The sequence below is a fragment of the Spea bombifrons genome, chromosome 3 (assembly GCF_027358695.1).
Source record: "Spea bombifrons isolate aSpeBom1 chromosome 3, aSpeBom1.2.pri, whole genome shotgun sequence".
Taxonomy (NCBI): Eukaryota; Metazoa; Chordata; class Amphibia; order Anura; family Pelobatidae; genus Spea; species Spea bombifrons.
Genome location: NC_071089.1, coordinates 31014782 through 31035246, shown reverse-complemented (window position 1 = coordinate 31035246; position 20465 = coordinate 31014782). Strand labels below are relative to the sequence as shown.

The following is a 20465-nucleotide window of genomic DNA, read 5'->3' as shown; positions in this document are numbered from 1 at the left end:
AAATCATAGAGCATCCTTTCACAGCACACGAGGCCCCAAGCATTGCCAATGGCGCCCTCAGTATGTATTCCTGGAAAAAGTTTGTAAAGTACAAAGTGGTAGGACAGGTACTCCAGGGCTCTGGAATAAGCCTGTTCAAATGGGAACAAGTGAAGGGCATTTTCATCCTCCACAATATAATATGGGTTATGTCTATATCTGCACCGACCCCTGGCATTGGGTGGTCCTTCCATCCAATGTCTTAATGCCTGTTGGTCAGCCTGCTTGATGCCACATTTGCCCAAACAGTCGTGTCTGTGGCAGCAGGGAGCCCTGGGATGTTCTCAATAATGTCTGATGAGCTTGTGGATCACACAAGGTAACCACAGGTCTGGCTTACCTCCCTCCAGTTGGTGCTCCCCAAATTTGCCCACGTCCAGGCCAGGACCAGGGCCTAGTCCAATTGTAAGGGATGGAGCTGTCCCACTTTTCTCACTTGAGCTGCCTCCACAGGGGCAGTATGTAGAAGTGAGACATGGAGTTTCCAGTAGAACCTTTCACTACATCTCTGAGAGTCCTTCGCACACAGTTGCACATAAAGAAGGTCCTCAGCACAGTGGGGATGTCAGGCACTCCTTTGCCTCCATTGCAAGGTTCTTTGAACATCACTGCATGCTTTACTCCATTTTGAAAGTGGATGTGGAAAACTGCTTTGTTTATGGCTTGGTTTATGGTAACCAGCAAGGGCCAGGCCTGAGCCACGTACTGCAGAAAGGGAAGAATGTCGTTGCGCAGCACTTTTCCTTCGATGGTAAGGTCTCCGAGGTTCTACAATCCAAATGTCTGCTTTACTTTAGCAAGTCCCTCCTTCCAGCACTTCAGGGCCGTGCAAGATTCGCAGACTCCCAGGATCTTTAGGAAGTCAGTCTTGATGGAAAACGGGAGCGGGTCTGAAGTCAGGTCTCACTGACCGAACAGCATGGTCAGTGTGCTCTCACCAACTGGCAGTCTGCGCAGAAGATGGTCACGTCCTCCATATAGAGTGAGCACTTTTCCACTGTCTTGTCTCTGCCCGGTGATTGCAAAATGGACCCCAAAATACATTTAACATGAAAACAGTCAAGGAGTGGGTCGTAAATGCCGAAAAAATAAAACCTTTTGGTAGTCCCACACAAATCCCAGAGGGAGTCAGCACAGATGACACTGAAGCTTCGCATGTACAACCAAACAAAAGGCTTCCAGCGACAAAACGTGACTGCTCATCAGTTTGTCATATAAGAGGAAACATGGGCACATAATACTTGTTTTTAAATTTACATTATATAATAAATCATAATTAAAACTACAAAAATAGGTATAGCCTCCTAAGAGAAAAACATTTTTCCTTGGACTGCAGTGATCCATGCTATGTCCTTGACATTAACATCCAGTGAGATTTCAGTAACCCTGTAAATTCTGGAACCATTCTCGAGACATTCCATTACAGTGAACTAAAGGCCCTCAAGCAATGTACGGGTCACCATATAAATAGCTGTATTGTGCTGCATCTGCTAGGGTTGAAATGCGTCCTGCCTACCAGGTGTGCTTCAGATTACTCATGCAGTTCTGACCCTATCCTGTATGGCTAGTTATTAAGCTGTTTAGACTGTCATCACTATGCTCATTTTCTCTAAGGCTATTGCAGTGTATTTCTTGGCTCTATGTGTTATCATGTTTGAGAACCACAATAGATGAAATACCTGAGTAAGAAAACTCTCCAGAGCCCACATTGCAGAGCAATGAAGTCAGAGACTAAAAAACTTGTAATAGGACAAAACGCACAAAATTTAATCACACAAAACAATAATAATCTTTTATTTTGAACCTGTAATGTTATAGGAATAAGAATGTCCTTTGACTAGGGACAGATGATGTATATATCTTGACCAAACTCTCAAGGTTTGACACTGTTTCTCTGGGTTTTTTCTGCAATCTCTGGGTCTCATGGTGAAGGGGCAGATTCTCAGGGTCACATGGTCTGTAATTGACTCCTTCCTATTCTACACTGCTACGATCATATAAAAGACTGCTAAGTGATTATTTTCCTACCAGCATGGTATGGCTTGTGTCCCTGCTTGAATGTAGGTGGCTTAATTAAGTGTATCTTAAATAATGACAAGTCAAGGTTTCCGCAAGGACAGGTATTAGAACCAATCTTCATAGAATCTTCACAATGGGCTATAATTGGGTTCTCGTAGTCAGGTCATTTAGAAAGTCCCCAGGTAAGATATTGTCCCAACACAGTTTCAATAAAGCCAGGGCTGTCTTTATCACAGGGCAAAAGTGGCATTTGCCCATGGCCCAGACACTATCTTATCTTCAGCACTTCTTCCTTCACTGATTATTTTTCGATGGCTAGACCAACCCCTAAGAGTCATGAGATGACTATGGGCAAAGAAACTATAGGTGAAGTTAGGTAAACCTAAGGAGAACACATTTTGCCTCCCACTGACTCAAGTGGTTTGTTACATGGGTATTTATTGTATGGATCGTTATTGGCTAATGCTTCAAGTGGCAAATGACTGTGTCTGATAGACTCTAGAGATGTTTTCTGTTTTGTGTACTGTCCCTCAAGTATGTATAAATGCAGATGACAGATGAGGGTTGCTCTTGATACATTCCTGAGTTGGTTTTGTTGGTGATGATAATGTAAACAGTAATGCTTCACTAATAGTATATAGACAAATATAAGTATACTGTACATATATATTTTTACATGCATGTATATAATGTAAAATTAAAATGTATTGAAATATGACCATAGCATCTGTTTATGGTGATAGGGTGAGTATATGTGAGCACAAGGGCATGTATTGCCACCCCACACACACACACAAATGCATAACATATATGAATTGGGCCCAACAACAGAGATTTGCCCAAGACAGCTTTTGATTGTTGGGTACGTGTGGTAGATTTACCTCACTTTCCTTTCCTTCACTGCTCGCAAGTAGTACAGCCTCTTCCCAGACGTGCCTGACCCTTTTTATTGAGGAGGCGGAGGAGACCTCAGAGCAAAAATACCAGCAAACACCAGCATGGAAGTTTCCAGGTATGCATACCGGAGACCATGGCATATGGATATATAAAGAATGCCCAGTTGAGATTTTCAAGCTGCAATTGAACCTATTTGGCCAATGTACAGCATGTGAACAGCCGTTTAATGTAAGCGCTTAACAGTCCACAAGAATTACTATGTTCTCCTACTTGTTACCCTATCTAAATTTAGCCAACATTTGAAAAATGTATATTGACTGAAACAAATGTTATTTTATGTCCTCAGAAAAGGTGGTAACCCAAATAACATGCAAGGACTATAGAGTATACACGCAGATACAGAATAGTTATAATTGTCCATTGTGTTATTTAAGCAAAATACTTTGTAGAATACTCTCTGATGACAAGCTGGCTCCAGCCTCTTATCATCAAAGACAACTTTATCTAAATAGGAAAAAACAAGACCTAGCACTTCAAATTAAAGAAACTCATGTTCTCATGCTTAGTGTGAAATCACATTTGCTTTTAATATTTATTCCTAAGCACAACCATTGTGAGTTCTATTAAAACCCAGGTTCTATTTCACCAAAAGTTATACGCCAGCGGTTCTAAATCTTTTAGGGTGGGGATCACTTTAGTAAGGACCTTTTCAAATATTTCAAAATATCTAAAACAGATTGACATTGATTAATAGAAGGCATTAACTTTTAGCTTGACCACCTTGACTAGCATTGGACAGGGCAGCGCATGAACATACTATGCTCAACTTAGAGTTTAAGCTTTTTCTAGGGATGAGCTCAGAATTTCAGTGAACCTCCTTTTTTGTCTTAAAAACAGTGAATAATTTCAACATGTGGAAATAGTGTGTCTTTTTATAAGATCAGATGACTTAAACTGAAATGTTTGCCCCTTTTAAAGCAGTATATACTATAGAATTGCCAAGATGGTATGTTTTACCTGTGGCCTAATAATTGGTCAGAGCCTTAGGTCAATTGCGTTGAGTAGTTCTAGTACTTGGAACATCTGCCAGATAATTAAGTCATTTGTACTACTGGCATTGTTCAGACAGCTGTAAAAAGGGAAGGTATTATGGAAGGATAAGTGAAAGTGCTTATTATATGTTATCAAATATATTTTGCTAGTCCAATTATTATTTTTGTAGCAATTTATTTTTCTAACCTGGATTGCCCGCTATGGTATGCATCGTTGGCTGCAAGCCTATGTAGATCCTTACAAGCCTTGTAATTTGTGCATCTCAGCCAATTATAGCCCCATGGCTGAGAATATTAACTGGGCATTTTTCATATCAACACTGGTGACTCTACAGGGTGTGACAGTGTGAACCCCAGGGAGATGATTAGCATGGCATCTGAGTACAGCTGCTATGCAGATTATACATATGGGTCCCTGGGGTGGAGCAATTGGAGAGCAGGGTGGGCCAATGCTCCACCCCAGGGACCCATATGTATAATCTGCATAGCAGCTGTACTCAGATGCCATGCTAATCATCTCCCTGGGGTTCACACTGTCACAAGGGGTTTCGACTCTTTCTTCCTGTCTCATCGTACCAGTTCAAACTTGTTTAGAAAGGGCCCTTCCGACCTGGACCACACCCATCCAGGTCAGAAGGGCCATTTCTGAACTATTTTGAACTGGCACGGCGAGACAGGAACATATCAGGGTCACGTTACATCATGTGACCCTGTGTTGAAACCGAGGCCGCTCGCGCAGTGTGCACGAGCAACCAGAGAGAAAGCTGCAGGAGCAGTGAGAGGTAAGCAGGTGCGGGAGGTGGGATATATTTGTATATGTGTATAAATTTGTGAGCATGGATGTGTGTGTGTGTGAGCATTGATATGTACTTCTGTGTGTGTGAGCATGGAGGTGTACTTGTGTCTGAGCACGGAGGTGTACTTGTGTCTGAGCACGGAGGTGTACTTGTGTGTGTGTGTGTGTATGAACATAGATGTGTAATTGTGTGTGTGTGTGTGTGTGTGTGTACGTGTGAGCATGAATGTATAATTGTGTGTGAGCATGGATGTGTAAAATGCATGGATTTTTTTTTTATAGTTAGAAAATTTATAGAAAAATTCAGTTTGCCTTTAATTATGTAATCTGCTCTGCCTGTATTGTTTTAAGCATGTTTTTAATCATATATGTGTTAAAAAAGGTTGAAAAGCATATTGTATGAGGAGCATACCTTCATAATCTATCCATTATTAAAATCTGGTAGGCAGTGGCATATTCTGGCCTAGGGCGGCAGGTCCAGGTGACGACAGAACCTCACATCCTTCATAGTTCCCTTACTCCTTGTTCCAAGTCTTGTTCCAAGTCTCCTTAAAAGGTGGAAGTCTGGCATATGACATGATACCACAGTATTCAATGGTAAGGACTGCAGTGCAGAGGGGACGGCACACTTCCCTAGATGAGGCCTGGGGCAGAACCTGAGATAAATATGGCACTACTTGTGGGTACTGCCATGCTCCAGCCTTTTGCAGCTCAGTGGTCCTATTGATGGACCAGTTCCATCTACAAATGCCTAATGATTTCCCAAATGTCTCTCTGAATTGCTAATTAAATTACTCATTTATTTTTGATATTGGAGAAGAATATAAATATTTTTTCTTAGGTGTGCAGTAAGGTACAGTGGTTTCTTAGAAGAAGAACAATGATATTCTTCAAATGTCAGTTTGGCAATAAATCTCTTACTCTGTTTTTCTTCTTACCTAAATAGATGTCTGCTTCTTTGTACTTCACTGTCAACTCTGCCTTGTAAAATCTGGTGAGAATTTAATATTACTTCCGTTGAACTACAATAGTTAGCCTGAATTACTATAAAGTGTACACACAGTGAAATTCCATTCTAATGCTTCCATGAACACAGCAACACTGGAGTCACTCCAATTTTCCCTCCTGCGATACGTGTTAGCCAACTGTGACAGCAAAACAGGGAACAAGTCAGTTGCATTTCTTTTTGCATTAAAGTGGATATGTCAAAGCAAGCTGTCCTATTTGAAAAAGGTGTCAATATTGGATCTATATTCCCTTGATGCAGTATTGCATGTTAAATACCTGAGCACGCAAGGAAAATGCCCTTGGTCAGCTGATGGTATGCTCAAGCGAATGTTGAAAGCTGCAACAACTATCCCATCTGATGCAGATATTAAACTGTCTTCAGAAACCGCATCTTCTTAGAGAGTTTTGCTGTTCCTCACCTACTTTTATTCCACCTACACAGCTGTTTATGTTTGAGTTAGTGATTGTGTTTTAACCTACATATTAAATTGAAGTTTGTGCCATTCAAAAAGTTTAGGGTCACATAGCTGTTTTCATGGAAAACAAGGAAATGTCCAGCTGTGCTAATGATCAATTAGCCTTTCAAACCTTTACTTGGGAAAAGAAAAAAGGTTGGTGCACTAAACTCAAATAATCTAAATATGTAAAATGAAGCCTACCAAACACGTGTGAGCATGCTGCAAATACAGTGTAATTGGCTGTACAGTGGATACAAAAATAAAAGCTGTTCCAGAAACCAAAAGGTATTGGTAGCAGTATAAACTGGTTTGTGTGCCCACTATGTAGGTGGTGAGAGTAGGTTCTCCCCCTATTGAGAGTGTGCATTGACATGGCAGGTGAGCTTAATTATGCTTTTGCCAATTCATATAACCAAAGCCTCTCATTTATATTATTTTTATATATTTGTTGCCAACTTTATTAGGGTGGGAAACGCAGACAGTTTTTGTTTTTTGTATAAACTTACATTTGAATCAGCTAACACAATTAAAACACAGGAGTGATGGTTGCTGATAAAGGGCCTTTGTACGCCTATGAAGATATGTCTTTAAAAATCAGCCGTTTTCAGCTACTATAGTCATTTACAACATTAACAATGTCTACACTATATTTCTAATCCATTTAATGTTATTTTAATGGACAAAATTTTCTTTCAAAAACAAGGAGATTTCTTAGTCACCCCAAACTTTTGAACGGTAGTGTATAAGTAGACATGTGCAAATGGGTCAAAAATGATTTGGACAAATTTTTCGGTTCGTTTTTGGCCCATTCGTTTTCGGGCAGCAAATTACATTCCCTGTCCATTTGGTTCGGGAATGGAATTCATTGCCCGCTGCCCACATTCAATCTTATTTACTCTCATTCTCTCTCTCTCACGCTCTCTAAATGTTTCCCTACCTTCTCTGATGACCACTTTCGGCTCTGCCAACAGCTTTTGTATCTGCTTGCTTTTCATCTTCTCATTTTCATCTTCTCTCTTTTATCTTCGTCCACATCTCCACGGACTTAACCTGACACGAACTTCTGCCAAAATGGTGGTGCTTCCATTGATGTCCTCTCGCCCGATCCTCCAATTGGTGGGGTGTGCCCAGCTTGGGGCAAAATAACGGCACTTTCGGTGATGTCCTCTCACCCAAATGGAGGATTGAATGAGAGAAGATGAAGAACAAGAAGATGCTAAAGATAGAACCCCCAAGCTCCTGGTACACACACAAACAGTAACATGGTGACATGCTCTCACATACACACATCAAAATACTTACACATGCTAACATACTTGTGCACACAGATTAAAATATGTACTTACACACTGTTGGCTCGGGGGGGGAGGCTGATGCCAGCTATTCTGCTCCGTCAAGGTCCTCACACACTGTGTCTGAGGGCTGGGTAATGGCGTAATATCCTGACGCTCAGAGTCAGTGTGTTGGGTCTGAGGAAATGCAGTATGCTAGGAGGTGGTGGAGCTGGTGCTGGGGGCTTAGGTAAGAGAGTGGGGAGGCAGGGGCCCCCTGTCCGACTGGGCGCCTTTGTAAAGTAGTATCTCTGGGGAAGCTCATTATTGTTTCTTGAGAAGTTTAAAGAAATTAGAATCCCAGTTAAAGAAATGTAATAGCCAAAATCACTTAAGTACTGATGCAAGCATCACTCATTTCAAGTGTAATGTAAGTTGTCACACCTTATTACTGTGATTAATTCAAGCAATTCCGAGAGGCAGGCATTGATTAAATTTAAAAGGTTTTCAGATATAATACTATAAAGCATCATACCTTTCTGTAAAATAGCTACATGCATACTACAGCGTTACTGGTTAAATATTTAATTTGAACTGCTTCTATTTTACTTTTCATATAGTAATAAGAAGCGGACAGTCATTTGTCAATTTAAAAAAAAATATATGGAGATAAATTATTATTCGTTTATTTAAGGAAATAAAGGATTTTAACTCTTAATGCAGGCACTTGCGCAACAAGCTTTTAATTAATGTAATAATATCAAGGGTGCCAGTGGTAAAGCTGTCTGTTTGATTTATGAATTGTAGCTTTTAAATAAACACAATGCAGCCATACCTGGAAACAGTGATGTATTTTGGTTGCCGGCTGCCTCGCTGTAAAGAATTGGGATATGACATCATAGGGTACACAATTCCTGGGAAATGCCCCATAGTTCCCTTGTCTCCCAGTGGAATGAATGGCACGGGGCTCTTGCAATTTTACATATATATTTAGGCATTTCTGTTTCTGATAATCTTGCTCTTGTCCACTCTCCCAGTCATCTTTCTTTTGTTCCTCTTGGGGAAGGAAGGAGAGAGTCTATGGTCGGAATGGATTGAGAGTTCCAGGTAGGCAGATATAGGATACGAGATCACCGATAAACCAGGCAGGAGTAGGTAGAACACTTGGAGATGGAGATAACAAGATTAAACTGACTTCTAGGCTTAGTAATGACATAGGCACTGGTAGAACTCTATAGCATTCTACTAACACCAACCCCCCATTCCTTGCACAATTTGCCTGGAAATTAACCCCTTTTGCATCCCCATAAGAACATTACATTAGGTTCAAGGTAAGGGTGCCATGATCCCATGGTGCCAAAACAATTTGGCTGCTGCATAATCCCTCTCTAACACACTGTCTACATTATTAACTAAAGACCAAAGAAAACTTTCCAACACAGGTTTAGAGCCTACATGAAGAACAAGCATATGGCAACAGACACTAAATGAGGCTGAAAAGACAAAAATAACATGCTTGGTGGTTTGTAGGTTATCATTAGTTAACTGCAAGTATTACAAAAGCTAAAAAAAAAAATCAATTTTCCATCACCGAAAACCACTCCTGGAATAATGTACAATGTTCTGGCACATAAATCTTTGTTGATATCTTCACCAATTCATTTTAACATCATAAAGATATGTCCATAAAAGTGCATTTATAGACATGTTTTTGGGAGACTCATCCATAGCCTCCGGTTTATTTTGTCTTTATTTTACTTTCCTAGCAACCTTTTTTTTAAAACCATACTCAGGCTAAACATAACATTTTTACCTCCAGGTGCAATCCAGCTGATAAATCAGATGTAACGCTGGACTAGATTTCAACAATCTCGAACATATTCTGCCTGAGGTTATTTTAATCTCTTAAAGTATGTATGTATGGAAAAGCAGTTAGACAATTTTATAATGTCCAGAACAAATCCTTTGGTCTTGCTGCTCTTCATTAAAATAGCCTTCTGGAAGATGATTTTAAAGGACTTGGCTACAGTTGTGAAGATATATGAAATTGGCATTTGTGATTTTATCTCTTTATTTGAAAATAAGCTTGTGGTTTTTATTCCACAGATAGTGTGTCTTTTTATTAATAGATTTATTGTAATCCTTTGGACTGGAGTATATTCATATGCTCTACTGCCAGCTCAGATGATGGAAGCCGAAAAACAAAGCTGCTTGTGAGTTGCAAATGTAAATTTTGGCTTAGCACACCTTCCATAGACTTAATTAAAAGGCGTAAGATACAGCATGCCAGGATATGATGTAATATTCCGGCGCATTTCTTCTTAGAGTGGTGCAGCGCCCTTTTATTGTATTGGCGACATTACCCAAGCAGGTGGAAGGGGCTGGGGGCGCTGGGTTGGGAGTATTAGCAGAATAACCTGTGGGGTTAAAGAGCCTTATTATCATACCTGAGAACTTTTGGCCTCCGGCTACCTGGAGCCTTCCCTTGCGGGACGCGGCTCACTGATGTCGGTGGGCGGTCCCGCTGATGTCAGTGGGCGGTCCCGTTGACATCGGTGGGCGGTCCCGCTGACACCCCTAATTCATGGGAAAATGGGCGGGGAGCGTGGCCTGTCAAGACCTCACTCTTGCTTCACCCGGCAATCTCCGGGTCAAACCCGGAAAGTTCCCATGTATGCTTATTATACCTCCCTTACCACCATCCTGTGTCCAGTGGGATGGGGGGGTTCAAATATAATACACACAATGCGAGGTGCAGTGCCCACCCTTACCTCCCCATTTAGAAAATTGGGATGGGTGAGGTCGAGTATAATTAACCTACTAGAGAGGCGCATTGCCCACCTGTGCCTCTCCCATTCCTTCATTATCTATCGTGCAAGATGGAAGTGGTTAAGCTTGTAAATTAAACAGAAACTCAAACAAATCAATTACATTTCCTAGCTTACCTAAACCCCCGCCTCTGTTTCCCAGGTACATAAACACCCCAAATATCTGGCTGATGCATTTATCTGGTTTCCTGGTTTCCTCTTTAAAGCTTTTAATCGTTATAGTGTAAAATATGCATGCTTTTGAAGAGATTAAACCAAATATCTCCAAAACAAATTTTAATGATTGAAAAACACATGCACGTTTTATAGGTACTGCTAGATTTAATAAACAATTTTAATAATATAAAACATTGTGCAGGTGTCCGTTCGTATCTCTTAGAGGCTGGTACCCATGTCTAAGATGTCTTTCCTAAATAATCTGTATTCAAGGACATGACTGAAAAAACAGCCATCAAACACCTGTTTTAACTTTCCAGCTTGGATATAAATATACAAAATAGATCACATGAAACAGGTATTGGCAATGTCTATGCAGTATTGTTCCATATGGTGTCATACGATATTACTTAAATATTTTTTTAACATGATATTGCAGGGGCTATGAAGCTTCTTTTAACGTCCATGGGGATAGGTGAAAAATTACACGCTCAGAATGGAATGTTAATAGTGTTTCCTTTATTTATTTTTATATGTGAGTTTTAGAAAACTAAACCTAAATTTATATGTATTGTCTATTATAAAATACGATTTTGATAAAAATTCTGAAATAGACGTGTAACCTTTACCAGACCACTTACGAATACATAAATATGTGAACAAGAATATGTGTATTGTAAGAAGCGCTGTGTAAATAATTGGTACTTTATAAATAAAAGATAATAATAATAATAATCGTGGCAAAAAATGGAATGGAGCAATTTTAAGAAATAATACCAGGGACATTTGTTAATTCCTTTGTATTCTTCTAAAAGGATTCCAAATTTAAAAAAAGGAGAAACATAACATGGAGACAATGAAGATTGCGAAGAAGAATGTCAGTGGTGATATACTAGAATTAGAATTCATATCATAAAGTATTTTCATTTATTAGAAAAAAAAGAGGTATTCAGAGGTGATTCTAATCATAGTTAGGTTTGGCACGTGGCATCTGCTATTTCATTTCATGAGGTGGTAACTGAGACATTTTATAAAAGAGGTATAAAAGTGGATTTGGTGATGACTTGGAACAGAAAGGCCATCACCACCATCATTTCAGATCCAGGCAGAAGATCACTTGCAAATGGACATAGCTGATAAGTGTTCCTATTACCCTTGTTTAATACTTGGCAATCAAATTGTGAACAGGTTGATACCAGCTGGAATTAGAAAGACTTTTGGTGGATTTGCACTATGGACTCTGGTCCTTGTCTTGCTGGAATATTGTCTATATGACCATTTGCTATGTAGATCCAAGATAGTTTCTCTCTACTGAGGACATGAAGTTAAATTTGCTTAGCAGTTTTGGAACCGCTACAGCAGTGTGCATTGGTTGAAATGACTACAAATTCAACAAGACAGAAATCAAGCTAGCCTACAAATCAGAATGATAGATAGTAAAGTGTGTGTTGTACAGGCTAACATGAACTGGACTGGAGATGTGTAGCTGATTTTTAGATAGAGCTTTTGTTTCTTTTCTGCTTGACTACATGTGCTTTTTTGGATGGCCCTTAATCAAATAGCTTTTGACGCTGCTGCTGTAAAATTTTCTGCAAATATTATGTTTGTTTGACTTTTAAATTACACTTTTATCTTTTAAATCTTTATTATTTCATTGCATGGTAATTGTCTAATTCAGAGAAAAATTTTTTTAATTTATTTAAAAAATGCTTATTGTTAATATTTTTGAAACAGTTTATTATTTTTTAACATGCATTTAAGTACACTTTTACAGTTAGATTACCCGCCTGATCTTGACCATACGTCCCAGAATGCACTTGATCTATACAGTAATTCAGAGTGGTGTTAAAGAAAAGAGGGTTTTAATTAAAAAATGCTATATTAAACCTCCTTTTACTGTAGACTTGGAGGCCTCCATTGCAGTCATGTAATATTTGGTTGACATTCCCTAGAGTTAAGTGGAGTTTGGCTTTAAGGAACAAAGTTAATGTTCACAATTTAAATAAATATAAAATATAGCAGAGTTGCATGTTAATAGGACTCTCTCCTCCATTATAGAAGGTAAACTTACCTGGGAAGTTCCTAGAGATTGAGAGGAGTCAAGGTAGGAACCCTTCGACTAAAACATCCATAATTCAGTCCACAAAAAGTAACAGTCATTACATTCATATATATCCTGGAAATTTCAACAACTTTATTGTAAATAATTCTGTTTCTTTATCTTTAGTTCCTATACATACATTACTGATTAAGAGCAAGTGATATGTTATTTTATGTTTTTTGGTTGTTGTTTTTTTTTTTTTTTGCTTTTTCTCTCAGCCACACAGATGCCAAGCAGTGAAAACCTTCATTCATAGGCGGAAAATCGCAGTTTTAAGCACTGTATGACATTTCTGAAACACGTGCTTTAGTTTCCATATGGCAGGTTGCGAGTGAATGGGACTTGTGTTCTTGCTTAGGGTGAGTTTAGGAAAGTTGAGAATGTGTGTATGTTTTTTTTATGCTTAACCTCTGGCTTGCCAAAGAGGTGAACGCAGTAGGTCAGACGGCAGGGATCTATAGGGAAGGCCTGAAAAAAATGAGAAGAAAGGTAAAACAAGTAAACCATTGTTCTTTATGGATTAAATGAAAGGGTCATAATTATCTTTCCAAAAATATAGTGTTTGCTGTCATCATTCTTTTTCATGTATGCAGTTAAAAACTTTTCATACCACACCTTATTTTTCAGAATGTTGCCTAAGAGGGATCTCTAGAGAATTAACATCATTTTAGTTTGGTTCTCATTTATATATTTTTTAACAGTACGTTAAGATTTGAAAGACTACATTTTGAATTGGTATGAGCCAGAACAAAATGGTTCTACCACATTTTAGAAGGTGGTTGATAAATGGAACAGCCTCCAGCAGAAATAGTACATGCTAATACAGTGAGGGAATGTAAATATACAGAGGATAGGCATGAAGCTATGAAGAATCTAGACCACGGAATTATTAGGCCAAGTGTTTACATTAGGAATAATATCAGGCCCCTTAACTGTCCCGATTTAGGCAGGACAGTCCCGATTTTGGGTCTCTGTCCCGCCGTCCCGCCTATCCCTTCCTCTGTCCCGCTTTGCAGGACTGGCCCACCAGGATACCTGGAAATCTCCCGGTGGGTCGGCAGGTCCGTGGGCCGGGCGGCCCGCAGATGAACATTCAAAACAGCCGCTGAGCGGCTGCACGCGGGATTGAAAGCCTCTTCTAGCCGCCTGCGCCTAATGAAATTAAAGGGGCTGGCGTGCACGCACCGTGCTGCCTCAGCTCTTCGTCCCACCCCTTTTAAATACGTTGGACAAAGTGCTGAGGCACGTCCATTGGGCAGCACGGTGTGTGTACGCCAGCCCCTTTAATTTCATGAACACCAGCCTCTACCCGCTGACCCCACCAGACACCAGGGAGTCAGAAGCAGTGGTAAGTCGGGGGGGGGTGTTATATGGAGGGCATAAGGGCATTAGGCTTTTCTGGCGGCAGAGTGCCGTATAATATGCCTTTCAACTCTCTTTATGCCACTCTGCCTCCTGAAATGCCTTTTAACCCCCTATATGCCACTGTGCCTCTAGAAATGCCAGAGTGGCATATAGGGTTATAAGACATGCAACTGAAGACCATGGACCATGGAATGAGCTGTGCAACAAGCTTGCATCGGTGTGATTGTTGGGTGTCACTACTGGTGGAAAGATTGCCATGCTAAAAACATATGGAGATAAAGTATACATTTCAATTGTGGTACAAAGAGTTAAAAGTGGAGCAATCGACAAGAACATTTAATTGGTTTTCCACATTGCACTGTAGCAACCATTGTGTTTGATAGTGTGCAATAAATCATGGGCTGTGAAATTTCCGAATATGTACAATGTATGATAAATGTGATTTCAGTATATGAGCACAGCTGTGCACTTGCTGGGTTACATCTAGAGGGTCTGGGTGAAATGCTGCTTCTCCAGGGCAGTGACTTCAATTTCTAGACAAGAGCGGTGTTTGGTCACCAAGCATGGCTAGCTCTTCTATCTAGGGACAGTCTAATGTTCCTTGCAACTCTGCAATTAAGAATGCATAGTAATATATTTTGTAAGTACTAATACTAACTGGTTTATATTAGTACTACATACATAAAACCTCCTGCACAGCCAGGGCTGGAACTGGTTGGCCGTGAGTATAGTGTTAATGTGCACTGGTAAGCAGGGGATTAGACCAAGCCAAGGAGCTGAGGTCAAGGTAACAGTGCAAATACATAGAGGGGATTGAGGCATTTCCACTGGGGGGGAAAATACATTAATTTAAATGTGTCACTCAGCCATCATATGCAACTGCGTGCATAAAATGGCTGGAGTCTCTTATTAACAATATATTAATATTAATAATTAATAACGAATATTTATAAATGTCCCCAAAGTATAGATTCTTAAACTACTTCAGATTGTATAATATGTGGCTTGCTAAATGCATCAACTTCAAATCACACATTGGGTTAATATATAGAAAATGTGTGTATTGGTTTAATGACCATTTAACATAAGTTTGCATTATTATTATTGTATTATAGATAAACTACTCCAGTATGTGGCCATTGTGCTATATGGATAGCAGATGAATGGGCAAAGCATTCATATTGAGCGTATCCATTTGCAATTGCAACCCTAATTGTTAAAGAAATATTTTTAGAACATGTCCCCTCTCTCCCTTCAACCTGAGGAGCATTTCTATGGAACCTTTAGCTAGGCTGCCAAGCCCCACCTTTATGATTGCTAAAAGCAGTTTTAAGTGCTAGATGCTCATGTAAGATAATGCAGGTGGAGTCCAGGAAGCCTGTATGAGCTTATTACTGACAGTAGGATTAAAAACACACATAAAGTTTACTTGTCCAAAGCATGTATTATGATCTAGATGGAGACGCTCTTAATGCAGCTTATGGTAGGTGAGCTCAAGACCACACTAAGGGCTTATTCAATAACCTTTTAGAGTTTATGTTTGTGGAAACGTAGGGGTCAAAAGATCCTGGGAATTGCTGAATTTCACTAACAATGTAGAAACATTGTCCTTCTTTTGAATATCTTTGTCCAAAGTTCAAGGACCATGTAAGAGGCCTTCCTCAGGTCTGTGCTCAAACGTAATGCAGAAGTGGTCTGAGACTTCATATAATGGAACAAAAGCTCATTGATGCTCCAGTTAGGGTCTAAACTGTGGAAGCATTCATTTCTCTCTCTTTTTAATTGTATAACTTAAGGTGCTATCTATTAGATTTATTCTATCTATAGAACATGACAACATATAGAATCTGACAACCGTATGCCTTTCTAGTACGCAGAGAGCTGCTCTTACCATTAAATTAGATGAAAGTTAACCTGCACACAGACTGAATTAACTGTAGGTTTGAAATCTTCCATTTTTGGATCCATCAACAAGAGTATAAAAAGAACTGTACCTCGGATGGACCTCTCTTTCATCATCTGCTATTAAACAATTATGAGGACATAGTTCGTAAACAATAGGATCTGAACAAAACACGACCAACAGCAGCATTATTGTGTACTTAAATTACAAACTGCTGTTGTTCTTTTATGTGGAGTCCTTTTTCTTGCTTGATTGTGCTCCCTTTATTTAAAAACCAAACAGTCCATTACCAGTAGCTTTGTTTTCTTTATCTATAGCCACAAGAGATGGTGAAACTGGGCCAATATTGTCAATGCCCTCAAAATAGAATTGTCATTGATGCTTTTTGAAAAGCAGCTACACTATTGAGATTCAGTCAACCCTTTCTTTGAACGCAAACGGGCACCTGATTAAATTGGCTTGGTGGTTAATGATTAACGGAACAAATGAGCTCAATACTGGTAAATCTGTTCACGCCCTGGAAATGCAACTCATGGAATGCCATGGCAGGAAGGGTCAGTATGTATGGCACAGTGTGGCAGGTAAACTACTGCATTGGACAATCAGTAGTTGTTATTATCACACAATGTGTTGAGGGTTGATGTGCATGCCCACAGATGTCAGAGGAAGAGGTTATCCAAATGTCAAAGGTCAAAACAACTATGGACGGTGAGAAATGTAGTTGACTGTATCTATTTGTAACATTTCCCATGGTTCTTTATACACTTTTTATATTTTATACAGAAAAAAACTACAGAACGGGGCTGGCAGTTTCTTGCCCTGGGGCAGTTAAAGCTGAGTGGCCTGTCGGCCCCTCGCCCTCTACAACACACACATTCACATTAACACACACTAAGACACACTGACACTAAAGCATTCACTTGCTCCATCACACCCTTGCCTTGCCTGCAGTCTCTCCCTATGGCTGCTTGCACACTTTACTAAGGAGTCACTTAACATCTTAATATGTGACCTGCGCTTCTGCAAGTGGGATGGTACCCTATATAAATGTCTCTCTATTTGGGACCTTCGTTTAGAACATATAAACAGTAGATTTAACCAATCTATACTCCAGTAAGGCATGTTGCACTTTTCCTTATAGAAGACCGCAGTGTTTTGGTTTAGATATTAAAATAGATGAATGCATTACGTAGTGATTAAGTGACAGAAGTCAACTTATGCAAACAGAGGCAAAAGGGACTGCAGGTCAATGTAAAAACTTTTGAAAGAAATTAAGTGCAATTTGGTGCTATTGTAAGTAGCAAAATTTATAAATCTAGTAGCTGAAGTGAACAAAGAATGAATTTTAATAAACAAGAGTTTTTAACATTAAACAAGTATTGATTGGAATAAATATGGGCATTAAGTAATATCCCTTAATTTAAGTATCTGTAAAAGCCCATTTGGCTAGGTGAGGCTGCAGTGAATATCAGTGAGAGACTGTGGATGACTGTGGATCCACTGCATACCTCTCAAATGACTAATTTTGGGTGAGGATGTCCCACTGTCCCACTTTTGCAGTCAATGGGGATGATGGGCTGGTTAAGGAGTTAAGAGGGTCTCTCCTGACCATCCTAATGGGCGCTACAATGGATGGAGCTCCCATATGATCCTCCCCCAAGGTTTCAAAGCATAGTGGATGGTCCTGTCTTTGGCTCTAAACATGTTCCCACATCTAAACTCTGCCGCAGATCATGCCCTTCCCCTAATCAGGCCCTCAAAAAAGGTGTCCTGCTTTGGACACAGGAAATGTGCTTGCCACTAGTGTGGTGATAAAGAGGGCCAGCTTCCAGTTGGGTCAGTTATACAATATATTAAAACTCATTGTGCTCCAGTGCTGGACTGGTGTAAACTTTGAGTCTTATTATATGGCACAGTTTAGTGTGTTTGATTTTAGCCACATTTGTTAGATACCTCTCAAGCAGATCAGTAACACTTATAGTATGTTAGTGGCTATTGTGCAAAGTAAAATGTTGAGGTGACAATAAATGGAAGCATAAAGTGTTACTATACTTGGACAGTTAAAGAACAGAGGCATGCATGTGTGTAGGAGCACAAGAGAAATGGTGCTGCCAGAAAAACAGAAATTCTCTGATGAGGAGGACAATATTCAACACAAATTTGAGTATTCATTGGCCTTGCAAAACAGTGGGCAGTAGTGTCAGAGATAAAGGTCAGCATGCACAGCTGGTGATATTGAAATGATAGAATGAAATGAATGAAGTACTTAAACTCAGTGCTACTGTAATGTCTGGAGATGTGCAAAGAACATTAGGAAGCTATGCAGGACATATGTTCAGATATAGGCAATATGTCAGTGCATCCTGTCCATCACAAGGCTTGTGAAAGGCATAGGTGCCTGTGAAGCATTTACTGAATGCACCCCATAAAGCCTGTTACAACCTACTGTACGTTGCTTTCAAAGGGCAAGAAACTGATGATTATTACCTAATTAAATATAGTGGACGTGTCGTTTCGTTGAAATAAAGCTTTACTTTATGTGCAACCGTAGTGTAAATAGGTTCAGTCCCTGTAGTGAATTAATGGAACCCTAATTTTACATTTTGTGAGCATTGATGACTGTTCATGGCATCAGTGGATACTACTTGATCATAGATACATAGCAAATACTTGTCAGCATAGTAAAACAGAAAAGGACAGTTATAACATTTCCCTATCACAGTCTAAGGCATGCCAATTCCTTTTGCTACAAAGAAGAGCAATGTCTGCTTGGCCATTAAGATTGCTTGACCCATTAGCAATTATTTGAATTGCTTTCTGCGCCATTGTTTTCTCCAACAGCCAAAGCTATACACGTATTAAATAACAAGGCTGGCTTTTTTTTTTCTAAATTGTGAAAGATTCCAGACAAAAAAAAAGCAAGGAGAAAATTAACGTGAAACATATCCTGTAATATTACTCTCAGCCTGTGTAAAGGTGTCCTTTAACTGGAATGTCTTGGCTGTGTATTAAAATCCTTTCCATTCTTTGTGTCCTGCAGGTATTGCCAACCAGCTCTCAGCAGAGATGCCAGATAAAACACCAGAGGGCACAGAATCTACGTCCCAGAATAAAGGTTAGGATTATGTTGCTGGTGGAGAGAAATTGTGCTGTTTCAGATTGTGCTGTAGTACAATATAACGCTGCACGGTTTCAGAAAGGAATTTAAAATTCTGGTGCACAGAAGTTCACTTGCTACTTGAATTTAACTAATTTATATTTTATTTGTACAATATATTTTAATCATATAATTATATCTGTCTGTCTTATCTATTGGTACAAGATGCTGAGTAGAGTATTTCTCTGTGAGATTTTTTGCAAGACTTCTACATTTTCAGTATAAAGAGGTGCTACGTCTCCGCTTTCCCTAATTTGTGTGACATTATAGTGAATTTGTAACAAATTTGGTCCACATGTTTTGTCAACACTAGTAATAAGTAGATTATCATTTTTCACAAAGATCACCCATTTCTTATGCTCAGAACATAAAATTTTAACTTGTTGTAGTAACTGGTGCATAAATATGGAGACATACCTTGCTGGGATTAGATTAATAACTGTTGCTAAAAACATGTCTAAAACGAACTTGTTCAGAAATGTTAATTATTACACTACCAAGCAGCTCTATTCTGGAATTAAAAAAACAGCCCAGGCAATTTAAAGTCAGTTGCGAATATGTCAGAGGAGTGTATCCATCTGTCAAAATGATGTGGCTGCATTCTACTCTTTTACTTGCATCCAGCAGGTAGCTAAGTGGTCTCACCAGCTGACCCAAAGGTAGGTGGGAACAGTATTGGCAGCCGCCCACTGTGTGTTTGCCTGGTACCATGGCTCATTCTGGCTGGCCACAAATAAATGACTTCCTAGCAGAGCCAGACCAGAGAGTCCAAGGAAGAAAGGCTGATATCTCCATACATTTTTTATAATAAAAGTAAATATGCCAATCATCCAAAAAAAATAACTCAAACTGTATTTTTTATCTCATCTCTCCTATTTCTCTTTATCTATCCCTTTGTCATTATCTCCCCATTCGTATTATCTCTCCCCTTCTCATTAGCTCTCATCTTTATCTCTCCCCATTCTCTCTATCATTTGTTATCACTCTCCTTTCTCTTTATCTCATCTATCAATTTTCACCTTATCTCTCTTCTTTTCCCCCATATCTCCTCCTTCTTATTATATTCTCCTTATCTCTCCCGTTATTCATTATCTCTCTACTTTTTCATTATCTCCCCCTTTTCTCTCCATCACTCATCTTTCTCATTAATTCTCCCCTTTCTTGTCATCTCTCCTTTCTCATTAACTCTCCCTTCTCTTTGACTCTGTTCTCTCTCTCCGTATTATCTCTCCTCTTTCTCATTTTCTTCCTCTCCCCTTTTTCCTAATCTCTCACCGTTCTCGCGCAGAAGCGCAAGGTCTGTTCCTACAGACCTATATTTCAGTACTCAATTGTGGTGCGCATGGCTTCAGTGCTGATCCCCGGGATATGATATCATATCTCTCTGAAGAGAGTGGACAGAGTGGCGGGTAAAA

The 20465-nt window shown here is 39.5% G+C and overlaps 1 protein-coding gene across 1 annotated transcript in view; it reads left to right on the top strand.

The window, feature by feature from the left end:
* The window catches only part of PLEKHG1 (pleckstrin homology and RhoGEF domain containing G1), a 103486-nt gene that overhangs the window by 20983 nt on the left and 62038 nt on the right, over positions 1 to 20465 (top strand). Inside the window, exon 2 of the mRNA XM_053458857.1 lies at positions 18934 to 19008. Coding sequence (XP_053314832.1) covers positions 18960 to 19008 — 49 coding nt within the window. The 5' untranslated portion in view covers positions 18934 to 18959. The remainder of the gene's footprint in view (positions 1 to 18933; positions 19009 to 20465) is intronic.